This window comes from Parasteatoda tepidariorum, chromosome 2 (assembly GCF_043381705.1).
Source record: "Parasteatoda tepidariorum isolate YZ-2023 chromosome 2, CAS_Ptep_4.0, whole genome shotgun sequence".
NCBI lineage: Eukaryota > Metazoa > Arthropoda > Arachnida > Araneae > Theridiidae > Parasteatoda > Parasteatoda tepidariorum.
In genome coordinates, this window is record NC_092205.1 from 73,852,759 (window position 1) to 73,867,583 (window position 14,825).

Genomic DNA, 14,825 nt, shown 5'->3' on the forward strand with positions numbered 1-14,825 from the left:
AAATTGTTTTCATTTTTTTAACATATTTTATTTTATCAATATTTACAATCAATGGATTAATCATTCATCAATGATTTATTTTCTTACACTGGAAGAAATTTCCGAAACATTCAAAGAATTGGTCAATTCATACAACCAGCACTTTTTTAGAAAGAAGCCCAGTGCTCGTAGTTCTAAGAAATTTCGAAAAAAATAGTAGAATTACACGGTTATTGCATAAAACATTCTAAGTCAATTGAGTTTACACTCTTTTCCATAGTAGTTACATCCTCAATCTCCGAGAGCAAAAGTTTCCAGGTTCGAACCCAGTCATTACCAAATAATATATCTTTCAATCTACGTAATTCTATCTACATAAATGAACTCAAACAGATGGCAGCACAACACTATTTTATTTCGCGTCATGGTTTGGGTTCCTTTGATTCGATTTACACATCGCCTGGGCATCAAACAACGAGCTGATCTGAAGACAGCGTTTACGAGCAATAATTTAATTTAAGGTCAGTGGCCTTATATTTTTTTTTTTAAATCCTAGCAGACTAGTATTTTTAAGGTTATAATAGCTCTTTACAGGTATTAATTTATTTTTACGATCAGTGACTGGAACACACTGACCCTAATCTGGCGGTAAAAAATTTTTAGAGTGTAGATACTTTTGATAATTATCATAGTTACATTCTCAATGCAAAGCCCTGAAAAAAAAAGAAATGGAATTAAAAGGATAAGTTTTGATATGTTACATGTTTTGTGAATACTATAAATATTTCTGAACCGTTAATTAGTTCTTCTGCATTAAATGATAATTAAAAAATGATATGTAATTTTATGAAACTATGAACTTGTTTTTATGCACTTACATAAATTAATATTGTGTATTAATATTTCTATTCGATATTTGCAGAACCTTTTCCATTACTTGTGCGAACAAAATGAAAACGGGGATGTCAAGCTTCCCGAAGCTAAAGGAGTAAGTTAATTATTTGTTTTACTTTATACAAAACCTTAGCTAAGTAAATCAAGCGAATGTGTAAAGATCGTATGACCAGTCTTTCCGCGAACTTTGCCTATACTTTCAGGAGATACTTTTAAACAAATATATACATTTTAGAAAGACTAGTTTACATTATGGATGGCCAACCACGGAGACATGTGCCACAGTTTGACTTTGTGGTGGAGTTCGCAAAGACTTATTGAAAAATTAAAAAAAATAAAAATTTCGCTTTTAGGGAACTTTGTCAAAGTTCGTGAAATCTTACTATTATAATGAGTTTTGTTAGTTTATAGCAGCAAGTGAATTTCAAATTTTACACGATTTGATTGTTGTTGGCATAATCAGCATATGTTTGTGAGCAAATTTTTTCTGTTATTAAAATCAAAATATAGTTTCAGATGAACTATTACCTTCTTCGGGTGAACTATGAATTTTTTCAGGTGAACTATAAACTTCTTTCAGGGGAACTATTGCTATCACCATAAAATCAAAATATAGTTTCAGATGAACTATTATTATCACTATAAAATCTAAATATAGTTTCAGATAAACTATTATCTTCAGGTGAACTATAAACTTTTTTCAGATGAACTGTAAACTTCTTTCAGGTGAACTATTACTATCATCATAAAATCAAAATATAGTTTCAAGTGAACTATAAACTCCTTTCAGGTGAACTATTTCTTTAGATGAACTGCAGTCTTCTTTCAAATGAACTATTAGTGTCACCGTAAAATCAAAATATAGTTTTAGATTAACAGATTTGCTCATGAAACACTTTAACATATTTGGCAACTAATTCCAATATAGATGATTTGGTAGAAAAGTAAATTAAAAAACAACATTAATTACTTAATGTTAAATAATTATTTTGACTTAAATGCTTCAAATTATTTTAAACATTACCTAACTGACTGAATGTATAAAAAGGTTTATTAATAATAAAACCGAAGTTAATAGTTGCAATATTTTTTATATCTCCACTACTTAAACTTACATGAAACAAATCGCTATTTGTTTAAAAATCCCGTAATTTGCTTCAAAACAACACCTTTTATATTTTTAGTATGCTGGAAAATTTGAAAATTTTGGATCGAAAATTTTTATACTTTAGGGAAATTTTCGCATTTGCCCCAAAAAGTTAGCCATCCCTGGATTACGTAAAAATTTAGGCACACTATTTCATTAATTGTAATTTACTAAATCATCTAGATAAACTTTTGAATAAAATGAACACATTTCTAGGCACTTTTTAAGTATTCGTAGATATTAAATACTACTATTCACATGCTTACAGATTTTAGCTTATTACACGTTCTAAGTACAAATTAATATTTTATGAACAAAGATTGGGGACTATTTAAATGTTCCTGTCCTGTGAAGAAAAAAAATCTCTTGACTACTACTTAGCGTTTATTATTTTAACTCTGATACACATCAATGAGTTTATTCAATTTATATTTTTACTTCTTTTCCAAATAATATCCTCGCTCTACGATATAATTTTTACATATCTTAGGAATTATGAAGAAAATTTATTTTATTGTAAGAAGAGAGCTTTACGATGATCAAATTTTTATGAACGGATTTTACGCTCATGTTTATGCAATCAAATTAGCCAAGATTTAAAAACTGCATTTTGTGTTTAGATTTATTTATTTATCAAGAAACGCCATCTCGGTATAATATGATTGACTCGTAAAATCAGAAATATAGCACATAATATATAAAGCTTTTTTTATTTTAAATTTAATCATAATAAAAAGATTGTATTCATATCTAAACACAATTTATGGTCAATAGAAAAAAGTTTATTGTTTGCATAAAATTTTTAGGTCTGATATTTCCTGATGGTTATGGACGTATTTTTCTTCCGCAAAAGTGCTTGAATTATTCAAATTACTCTTAATATTTACATTTTGTAGGGTGAAAGATTATACCACACAGTGAATTTAAAATATAATATAGTTTGATAAAATTATAATAATTAGATTTTAAGTTTACATGGTGAAATATTTAAATAAATTTTAATAAATATAAAATCTACTTTTTTATTTTATATATTGCGAAATGTGTTAGATATTGAAGTTATGGTTACTATGTTTTACGATTACTACGCAATAAGTTATATGCTTCTTTTATGGGTTCCGAAGAACTTAATTCGAAATAACACCACATATTTTAAATATTTAAAAAACACTTCTACGTCATAATTTTAAAAGATCGAAACTACAGAAAATCTATTTTTCATAAAATAGAATTAAATACCACATCAGATTTTATCTCAAAAATTTATGTAACGTAAAACATGATAAATATTTGATTGTTTGCCATTTTAAACGAACTGTTTTTGAAGCTTTGCTTTAAATAAAGTAACATATATGTTTTAATCATAAAAAGTAACAATTGATATTTCAGTTACTTTTTTTTGTTTGAACCTATTTTTTATCATTTGTGATCAATTTATTTTGTACCATTAATAAAAATACATCAAAACTTAAAGTTAGAATTTTTTAAGTCTTAAGTCTATGAAACTTGTGTGATGTTTTTTGACACTTTAAAAAAAGGCAAAAAAAACTCCAAAAATTATTTGTTTTTTAATTAAAAAAACATTACACTGTAATAGGGTGTATTTGTTTTCATTCAAATATTTTGTATGCGAATACTTTTACCGTTATTATATCATTTGAAGGTTTTACTTGAACAGCTGGCAAACTCCATTTATTGAAAACTCTTATTTTTAAACTGAGTTTTATTTGTAAAAAAAATTAAAAAGCACAGATTTTGATACAGAAAAAAAACTAAATAAGTATTTAAAGTTAAAAAATTACTGGATGAATAAAAGTCAACTCCATTCAGAGAGTTTGAAATAAGTGTAGTACGAAAAAAATTAGACTTCTCATCAAAAGCAATTAAAATTTCAAGATATTGAAAGACAATATAACAAAATCTTACTGATGTATATGCCATAAGCTCATTGGAAAATCTAGCTATTTGCAAGCTACTGACGTCATTTGTTTGTTTTATGGCAGTGAACCTCGTAGGAGTAGTTTGTTAAGAATCGGTTTTTCCAATTAGCCTACGGCATATATACCTAAAACTGATGTTTTTGCAAAATATCTTCCCTAAATTTCTACGTAATGCACTAATTATATAATTTCTATTCCATGATTAATTAAAACGTGACTTTTATAGGACGATGCATGGAAAGTATATTTCGATCAACCAGCTCAAGACATTGTTGACGAATTCGCCATGAGATACGGTATCGAATCCATTTACCAAGCCATGACGTAAGATTCATTATCACTTCTTCATTATCATATATATCCAACTATGACGCGCATCATTTTTAGAACCTAAATTTAAGTATGTCAGAAAAAAATCTAAGGAAAATTTTAATGTTAAAAATTTTGATATTGAAAATTTTAGAAATGTAAAAATTATATTGCTTTATTTATTATCGACAATGTTCTGATGATATCTTTTAGTTATTTAATTATATTTAAATAAATTTCTTTTATTTCATTGATTATGCTTCATAGGTTTTATAAATTTAATGGATTCCTTTTCTGTAGTAACATTTAAATAAATTCGTTTTAATTATATTATAATATTTAATTCTATTCCTTCATTTGATTATGTTTAAATGCATTCCTTTCATTTATTTCGTCATGTTTAGTTGTATTCCTTTATTCGATTTTTTTAAATGTATTCTCTTCATTAATTTGAGTAAATTTAAAGACATTCCTTTCATTTACATGATGTATTCCTTTATTTAGTTATGTTTAAATGCATTCCTTTCATTTATTTCGTTATGTTTAGTTGTATTCCTTCATTCTATTTTTTTAAATGTATTCTTTTCATTAATTTGATTAAATTTAAAGATATTCCTTTCATTAACATGATGTATTCCATTATTTAGTTATGTTTAAATGCATTCATTTCATTTATTCTGTTTAAATGTATTCCTTTCATTTATTTCGTTATGTTTAGTTGTATTCCTTCCTTCGATTTTTTTTAATGTATTCTTTTCATTAATTTGATTAAATTTAAAGACATTCCTTTCATTTACATGATGTATTCCTTTATTTAGCTATGTTTAAATGCATTCCTTTCATTTATTCAATTACGCTTTAGATGCATTCATGTCATTCACTTGATCGATATTTTAAAATCCATTCTATTTGTTTTATAGCCACTTCCACTGCCTTTCCACCAAATACATGTGCCAAGGAGTCCCAGCGGTGATGAGCACCCTTTTGGCGAACATCAATGCCTATTACGCCCACACAGCCGCCTCCTCAGCCGTCTCCGCTAGTGATAGATTCGCTGCCTCCAATTTCGGAGTATGTATTCATGTTCTATGTACAGGGTGTTCCATAAACAACGCCCTTCATATATAGTTCTTAAACTTTTTTATAAAATATGAAGTAAAAAGATACACCACTTTCTGTGGGATAAAACAAAGTTATCTAAATCTCATAAATCATTTATGTTGGGGGGGGGTGAGATTAAAAGCTATTTATTTGGAAAATAACATTACTTGACATTTCTAATAGTCTTGAAAAACATTCAAGTTCCATTCAATAATCAAACAGATTTTTTTTATCTCGCCGTAAAAATGGCATCCAATAGCATAGAAAAGTAATTGATCTATTAAATGCACATATTTTTTCTTAAAACAATTTAATAAATAAGTAAAGAGTTGTAAAAGTCATAAAAAATCAGGCTATCATCAATAAAAAATAGCAGCGCAACAAGATCAATTTTTTTTTAAAAAAAGCAAACGATAATTTTGGAATTTCTTGGAGTTGATTGCTTTTCAGACTGAAGTTTTTCTTTTTATTCCCACCAGCTTGCATTTTTAACGTTGCTGTTTTTCTTTTACCTAAAATTGATTTAACGTATTTTTGTATAATTTTTAAGATTTAGTTATTAATAATTGTCTTGGCTCCAATTTTAATATAAATGTGAATAACGAAGAAATAAAAGAATATTATGGAGTCTTACGAGTTATATATTAGCTGTAATTATAAATCAATCTAGCCCATTGGACCAACATCAATTGATGCACTTTTTGCCCCCATGACTTGAAATGGTGTGGAATTTATGAAAGTTTATCCAGAAAAAAACATTTGACTAATGGGTAATCAATGATCGCAATAATCAATGATCGCAATAATGCGAACAATTTTCCCTCTTTTGTATTTAATCGTCATTATCTACTATTTTATGTAATTTATTTAGATTCTTTTTGCTCTAATACAACTAAATTCAGTAACAAAATGTGCAGAAATGTTTTTTTTATAAAATGATGGTTTTATGTTTTAAATTTAAAAAAGATTAATTTTAAATAATATATAATATGTTAAATGATTTAAAAAATGTGTGTAGTAATTTAACACTAGATTGCCCAAGGAAGTTATTTTGACTGCTTTTTAATTTCAAAATAGAAAAACGATGATGTATATGATGACACAATTTCTCAGAATTTTGTGACTTTTATAATTATTTGTATTGTTGATATTTACTACTAACTTGTTATATAACTGAAAATAATATCAAAATATTGAAAATTTATTTTAAACAAATTTCTTTACACATTAGTTATTTTTTCACAATGCAGTCATTTTGACTACTTTTTGGCAATATAGGTATTTCAGTCTTTCTAGTGTTAAATAATAAGTTTAGTAATTTAAAGAAATGCCAAATAAAAAATAAGAAAATTTTTAATTGCTTTAAACTTTGATATGATTTATTTCAATCATAATTTAAAAGTACATGATAAAGATAAATTTTTTATTTACTAATGAATGTAAAAACCCAATGTATCTTTGAATAATTCTAAGAACCTTCTTTAAACTTCTTTGTTTTTTTTAACATCTATTAAATCATGTAGGATTTATGCCTAAGTAAATTAACTTATTCTTTTTTTTTCGGCTTTAATTTGATTAAAGATCTATATCGAACCTACATTATTATTTTTTTTCTTCCTTGCAGAAGGAGAAATTCGTCAAGCTTTTGGACCAACTACATAATTCCTTAAGAATAGATTTATCCATGTATCGAGTAAGTATTTGTTCCTTATTTTTAAATTTTACTATATTATTATCCTGATTTCCTGTTTTTGTCTAACTTTACTTTGTGTTTACTAGAATAATTTCCCTGCTTCAAGTCCAGAAAAGCTTCAAGACTTGAAGTCCACTGTAGATTTATTAACTAGCATCACCTTCTTTAGGATGAAAGTAAGTTTTAAAACAATTTTATTTACATTATAAAAACTTAGCAACAAAATTTAAAGCTAATTAATAATTAATTTTTAATATGCATATTTTTTACGCACTATCATGTATTGTTTTAAATTAATGTAAAGCTAGAAAAGTTTATTTACAATTCAACAAAATAATTTTAAAAATAGTAAATGTTAATTTTTATACCATTTATTATTATGTTGACTACATTTGTTTTTATGCATTTTCGTAATTATTTTGTTAGTTTCAAATTTTAAGCAAACAACTGTAATAATAACAATAAAGCACTTTCAGCAAATCTAGCCTTGCGAGGTAACAGAGATTTATTTATAGTTATTAATAATAACAATTATTAAAATACATTACTTAAATTTAATTACAATTATTATTGTATAAGTAATAACTACAATTAAATCAATAACAATAATCTTGAAATTAAGTTATTGTTTGGTTTTTATAAACAAATATGATGTTGAAAATGAATTTTTTACCTTATTTATCCTAGAGTAACTAAATTTAAATCAGTATTAATCTGTAACTTATCATTCGAGTCAATAGACTTCAAATTAAAAACAAGTATACTTTTATATTCCAGTTATTTTTTTTCAAATAAAATAGCGTAACTTAAGAAAAAATATTTTACCATTTCAATAAAAAAAATATAAATATAGTAAAAATTATCATTTACGTTCTTGGCAGATATTAAATGTGCTCTCTCCTTAAATAGCCTTGCTGCAGTAATTGCATGCGCAACAACTCCATCAAACTTCACAATATATCAGATTTTTGTTGAATATTTATTTCAATTTTCAAAGTTTTATTTGAATGACATCTAATCCAATATACTTATAGTGGTTATCAATTAGAAAGAAGAAAAAAAAGCCTTTAAATGGGCTAAATTGGAAAATTTTACGCTCATTTTAACATGTGTTTAAATAAATTTTACTCGGTAATTTTTTGGTCACTATGGTAGAAAATTATCCGAATTAATTTTAATATTTTTTTTACCATAGAGCAATGAAAGCATGGAACAATATTGCTTTACCAAAAAACTGGTAAAAAATATTTGCTTTAGACTCTCATCACAATAGACTCATGACTTATTTATTGGATGTAATTCAAATAGCTCATTATCTATTGAAATGACCCGACAATTTCTGATGTAATACAATTAAATGGAATAAACAATATTTTTAACGTAAACCACGGTCTAAAATAATTGAAGCTAATAAATTAAGTTTAACTCAAGAAAAATAGACATTCAGCAAAATATATCTTTTGTAGTACAACAGGCAACTGATGAATGCATTTTTTTGTGTAACCAGGTACAGGAACTGTCGAGTCCACCCCGGGCAAGCACCGTGGTTAAAGACTGCGTTAAGGCCTGCTTGCGGTCCACTTATCAGTTCCTGTTCGAGAACTGCTACGATTTGTACGGGCGGGAGTTCCAGGTAGAACCTCAAGACAAGAACAGAGAGGAAGATCATGGACCCAGCCTCCACAACCTCGACTTCTGGCACAAACTGATCGCCCTCATGGTATCTGTGATAGAGGAGGACAGGAACAGCTATACACCCGTTCTCAACCAGTAAGTAAACTGTTCCATATTTCCCATCTATTCCACTGTTAACGAACGAAAGTTTTTGCTTTGTTAGTATTAGACAAACTTACCGTCTTCTCACTGCTGTGAAACCAAGCTTATTGAATGTTATTCCTTTTTATTTTAGTTATGTTAATTAATCATTGTCATTGTTTGACTTTTTTGTCTCATATTTCGCTCCCTTGTTAAATAAAAGTTTCATTAATATACAGTGTATTTAATTGAGAACTTGCCATCTTCAATACACTTTAATTAAGAACCACTGAAATGGGTAATTTTTTTTCTTTGGGGTAGACATTTAAAATCGTTCTCCAGATTCTAGAAATTTCCCCAGTCATTGTTGAAGAACTTTCTAACTAACCCAAAAACTCGGCGTTGTAGTCCGTAAAATTGAATTGCTTTTGCTGGGTAGTTCGTCATGATCAAAAGATTGACAACTGCTGCTTTTTTGGAAATAACTTCTCGGACTTTTTTTTTTCCTTTTTCTACAACTTTTCCTTTAGGGGACGTTTAAAATCTCATTCTAATCAGTTGTGAAACTCTCCACTTGTCCCAAAAGTAGTAGTTGACGTGATTTTTTTTTTTTTTACTTTGTGGTCCCCGAGGATTAAAGGATTGACGAGTTCTCGAACAATTTTTGCTATTGGTATAACGATGCGTTTAGGGCTTTTGCGATTGGTTCTACATACATTGGTTTTTTATTCTTAGATTTCCTCAGGAGCTCAACTGTGGTCAGCTGAGTGCCGGCACCATGTGGTCCTTATTTGCAATAGATATGAAATACGCCCTCGAAGGTATGTATTTGAATAAATTTCTTTCACAATGTTTCTAATATAGAGATGTCTAAGCTGATGTTACTTCACTTGCCTATTCACTGACAATCCGTCAATAATCAAACAGTTAAATAGCAACCAATAGGAATACGTCTCTACTTGGATTGGAATACATATTCGTTCAATAGGGGAATAGTGCAAACCTCTAGCTGTCATTCGCAACCACAAAATTATGACGATTGATTTATTCCTGTGAAGGATTGCAGTGCAGCCTCCGGGTTAAGTAAATTATTCTATTGCTGTTAAATAACTAAAATGCTAAAGCAATGATTTATTTAATATTTACAGTTAATCTGTTGTTCTATGAAAGCCAATCAACATGGTATTTCAGTTACTAAACTTTTAGCAACTATATTTCTTTTTTCACAAATATCATAGAATCATGTTTAGCTACATTTAAAATTAAATACTTTTTTAAACTTTATGTGTACGTTGTACGGTTTAAATGATATTTTTTCCAATACTATCTAATTTTCAGTACAAGTGATCTGCTAAAATATTTTAAATCAAAATTTTAGTGACTAAAACACTTGTAGTGCAATTTTTAATGCACTAGCTTCATATTTTACTGATTTAATATGTATAATACAATACACGCTTTGTAACAAAGTTTTGCAAGAATAATTTTTTTTAAAAATTTCCATTTTTGATGTAAATTAATAATTTTGAAAGTTATTTATGCACAGTATTATACTGCCGTTATTTATTTTAAATCTTCTCCTATAGTAGTATACTACAGTTAGAACATTTATTTATTCATTTATTTATTTTTTTATTCATTTACTTATTCATTTATTTATTTATTTATTCATTTATTTATTTATTTTGCAGAACATGAGGCGCATAGGTTTTGCAAAAGTTCTGCGTATATGAATCTCCATTTTAAAGTGAAATGGTTTTATACTAATTATGTTAAAGACGTCCCTTCATACAAAGAAACAGTACCTGAATATGCTACGTAAGTATCTTCACCTCAGCTACATTATTCTGTTCTTGTCTTGTACTTATAACATCATAAACATAATGCAAATTAACTTAAAATTAAATAAAATTATTTAAAAATCCCTCTAGATGAAAAACAGAAAAAAAATCACCTATGAAAAAAATAACAAATTATCGACTAAATGCAATCAATACGTATTTTAGATTTTTCCATCCATTTTTCAATAGAATGAGGTGCTTTTTAAAAAATAAAATTCAAAATTCGCAACAACAAAAATAAAAATAATAGCCAATTTAAGGAAATACCTACCTGTTGAGAGATAAAAGATTTAATTTTAGAGGTAGCTTTTAATTTACAGTAACCTACTCAAAGGTATAAGATTAAATTTAAAACAGTCAGTCTAACTTTGACGTCAATCGTTAAAGATTTATTCCAGTTATTACTTAGACTGACTTAAAAAAAAAAATTTGCTAAAAATACTTTTGAAATTTTATTGCGATGGATTGAGTTAAATGAATTAGATATTCAAAAAAAGTCAGAATTCAAGTATACTTACATAGTTTTTCAGCTCTTGTAATCTTGTAAATAACCACCTAATTAAGTTTTTTAAAAAAATATTTTTTCTTTATTCCTTGAAAGTACTTTTTTTACAAAAATCAATGACGTATATTATTTTCTCTTATAGATATTATAAATATGTTTTAAGATGTTATACTTTTAAAATATGTTCCTATATAAGAGTGTATCTTTTGGACAGGTGGTTCGAACCATTTGTGATGCAATGGCTGAATGAAAATGACGATGTTTCCTTGGAATACCTCAACAGTGCCTTTTTGAGAGATAAGAAAGATGGGGTAACTATTTACTATTTTATTTTTTACCACTACTTTATTTTACTCAATTTTTATCTCTATTTTATTGTTACACTATTTTCACTATTTTATTTTATTTTATTTTTTACTATTTCTTTAGCAATAACTTATTTTAAGGACATATTCTGAGGCAATTTACCTGTATTGTTAAGAAAATTAACAGCATTCAAATAAGGATTTTTTTTCTTCTTCTATTTTCAGTTCAGCCAGAGTTCAGAGCATGCGTTGTTCTCTAATTCTGTTGTTGATGTGTTCACGCAGTTGACGCAGTGTTTCGATGTGATAAGTAAATTAGAATGTCCAGATCCAGAACTGATCAAAAGATATATGAAGAGATTTGCCAAGGTATGCATTTCATTATTTTAAATGCCAGGATGCAGAACATATTCTGGATCTTCTGTGATCACCCATTATACATACATTTGGACGGCTAAGTATTAAGAAACGTCAAAATCTGACGAATTACAAATGAGAATTGGCAGATCAAAAATATAAAAACATGCTTAATGGGTTGTAAATTTATCTGAAATACCTTTCAAATTTCTCCCTACAATCAAACTGGTTTTGATATTTTTAGTTCTGCCTTCCTTCTTCATATTGTAATAAAGATTTTTTTTTTCTTTTAAAAATATTTATTTGCAACCCCTGAAGTTTGTATAATTTTTATTTCATTTTTGTACTTAAACTGATTTATTTATAAGTTTGTTTCGTTAAATTTAGTATAACAAGTTGCAAAAATCTCTAAATTTAAATAAAACTGCTAATAGAATTAAATGAATAATCCCAAGAAACTGGAGTATAAAGTTATGCTTGATAATATTAGAACTTCATTTGTTTCAAAAATCATAAAGCTTGTAAAAGTTGATAAGCTTCAAGCTCTCAAAAATAGGCATTCAGTTTCAAGACTCAACAGATATGAATGAGGAAAAATCATATTTGAAAAAGAAAACGTAACGTTGTCAATGAAAAATTGAAAAACAAAGTAAAATTTAAAAGCAAAACTTAAAAATACCATGGTTTCCGAATGACGCAAATCAGGCAGAATGCATTTCCAAGCGCTATGGAGGAGTAGGATAGCAACTTATACCATTAACTGCGCAATCAACATTTATGTGAACGAAGCAAGATACCAGACCTTCAAAATGAGTTGTCATAAAAGTAAAAAAAAAAATGGAGCTATTGAAATTAAATTAATGCAATAGGCGCAGAAAATATGTGTCACTAGATGATTTATCGAATTCTTAATGATGGACATTATTATCATGTTCTTCCTTTTATCATAATTTTATAACACGTCTATTTTGCTCAATGCGCCGACCAGGTGGCCGAGTAGTTGGCGTACCTGACTGCGGAGCCGATGGTTGCAGGTTTGAATCCCGCTCAGGGCATGGATGTTTCTTTCTCTCTCTCTCTCTCTGTGTTCTATGTCCTTTCCTCTTTGTGTGAATGTAACCTGCCCTATCAACGGGTTTGTGGTTGTATGACGTGGGCGACGCTACTCCACAGCCGTGGCTTAGCCATAGGTGCTCCCTGGGTAACGATAAGAGAGTAGCAATTTTGGCATTTCTGAGGCCAATGGGAAATAGACCCAAGTGCCCGCCATTAACCAAAAAAAAAGAATTTTTGCCCAATGTGGCTAAGCATGGCATGTGGTAAATGTCTAGCCATTTTCAACTATCAAAAAATGACTTCAAAGCTATTGCAAGGTATATGAAATTAACTTTAACAAAAAACATGCATGAAAACATAACTTTAAGCATGGTGCATAGCGTTTTTAAAAAGTGCTTAAATGTTCTTATCTTCGATTTTCATTATTTAAAAGCCTTTAAAGGTGCTTTTTTCATTGAGTGTTTTTAAAAAAGTGCTTAAATTTCCCTTTTCGAAAAATAATTTTTTTTCATTATCTTGTCGATTTTTGCCACGTATTTTGTTGTTGTTGTTGTTACTTTACGTCGCACTAGAGCTGCACAATGGGCTATTGGCGACGGTCTGGGAAACATCCCGGAGGATGATCCGAAGACATGCCATCACAATTTTGATCCTCTGCGGAGGGGATGGCACCCCCGCTTCGGTAGCCCGACGACCTGCGCGCGAAGTCGAGCACTTTACGGTAGCACAGTTTAACGAGGACCAATACCGCACACCCTCGGTCCCTACGCAGACTGATCCAAGTGGTCACCCACCCGCACACTGACCGCAGCCAGTGATGCTTGACTTCGGTGATCTGCTGGGAACCGTGTCTTAGCGATCAGTCCACTGCGGGACGCCACGTATTTTGCAAAAGCATGCTTTTCACATCGTTCTGTTCAACGTTTTCACAATTCATTCAACCACAATCTATTTCGGCGTACCGTAGGTCCATAGCGTATGAAAGCTTCAATCATTTTACATGTTTGATGAAATATTTGCGAGTCCGCTTGTGTGTCTACGGAGCTGAGTTCGGTGAGATTATTGCACTCTCATGTGTAGTTCTGCTGTATTTTGCAAGATATTCTCAATTTCAGGCTTCATTTTCCACCCTCTGATGCGACATCTGACCGAAAAATCTCTTGATCATTTCATAATGGCTAATATAATCAAGAAGAGTTCTTTGTCAGAAACTAGTTATTTTATCATGATCATCTAAAATCTTCGAAAATTATTTCGCATTTTGTTAAAGTATGAAATGCTTAAAAATATTTTTTGAGTCCTTAAAAAGTACTTAAAATGTGCTTATTTTTGTTGAGAGATTTGACTATGCGCCCTGTTTGAATGAAATTGAGGTTTTAAAAATTAATTTTACTAAAATTTTGCTCTTAAAAAATTTATTTTAAACAAGTTTAAACATATTTCTTTTAAAAAATTCTTTAAAAAATTGAAGTGTAAATTATATTGATATTTGAATATTCTTTTCCTTGCAGACGATAGTGAAGGTGCTAACTGCTTATGCTGATATAGTTAAAAAAGAATTTCCAAATTTTATTAGCCAAGAAAAAACAGTAAGAAACGTTTTATAATTGAATTTATTTAATGTATTTAATGAATGTTGTATTCAAAACTTGACATTTTTCATCTTTCTGCAGGCTTGTATATTAATGAACAATATTCAACAACTGCGGGTACAGTTGGAGAAAATGTTCGAATCCATGGGTGGAGAAAAGGTAAAAAAAAATCTTTTTTCATTTCAATAAAACTATTTAAAACTGTTAGTTTATAAGTTATTTGAGGATCAAGTACCTTTTAAAAATGATTACTAACCATGAAAGCGATGTAAAATTAAAAAGAAGTTATATTATAGATTACTTTGTATTTATAATTGAATTACATTTTGCAGATTTATTCCTTTCGTTACG

At 28.6% G+C, this 14,825-nt stretch overlaps 1 protein-coding gene across 2 annotated transcripts in view; it reads left to right on the forward strand.

Annotated features, from left to right (window-relative positions):
- The window catches only part of LOC107444247 (protein unc-13 homolog B), a 541,472-nt gene that overhangs the window by 508,223 nt on the left and 18,424 nt on the right, over positions 1-14,825 (forward strand). For both annotated transcript variants that reach the window (XM_043038846.2, XM_071177753.1), the window contains 12 exons: positions 902-967; positions 4,187-4,284; positions 5,190-5,340; positions 6,995-7,063; positions 7,150-7,239; positions 8,571-8,833; positions 9,554-9,639; positions 10,510-10,636; positions 11,379-11,475; positions 11,695-11,838; positions 14,394-14,471; positions 14,556-14,633. In XM_043038846.2, the coding sequence (XP_042894780.1) occupies positions 902-967; positions 4,187-4,284; positions 5,190-5,340; positions 6,995-7,063; positions 7,150-7,239; positions 8,571-8,833; positions 9,554-9,639; positions 10,510-10,636; positions 11,379-11,475; positions 11,695-11,838; positions 14,394-14,471; positions 14,556-14,633 (1,347 nt within the window). The remainder of the gene's footprint in view (positions 1-901; positions 968-4,186; positions 4,285-5,189; positions 5,341-6,994; positions 7,064-7,149; positions 7,240-8,570; positions 8,834-9,553; positions 9,640-10,509; positions 10,637-11,378; positions 11,476-11,694; positions 11,839-14,393; positions 14,472-14,555; positions 14,634-14,825) is intronic.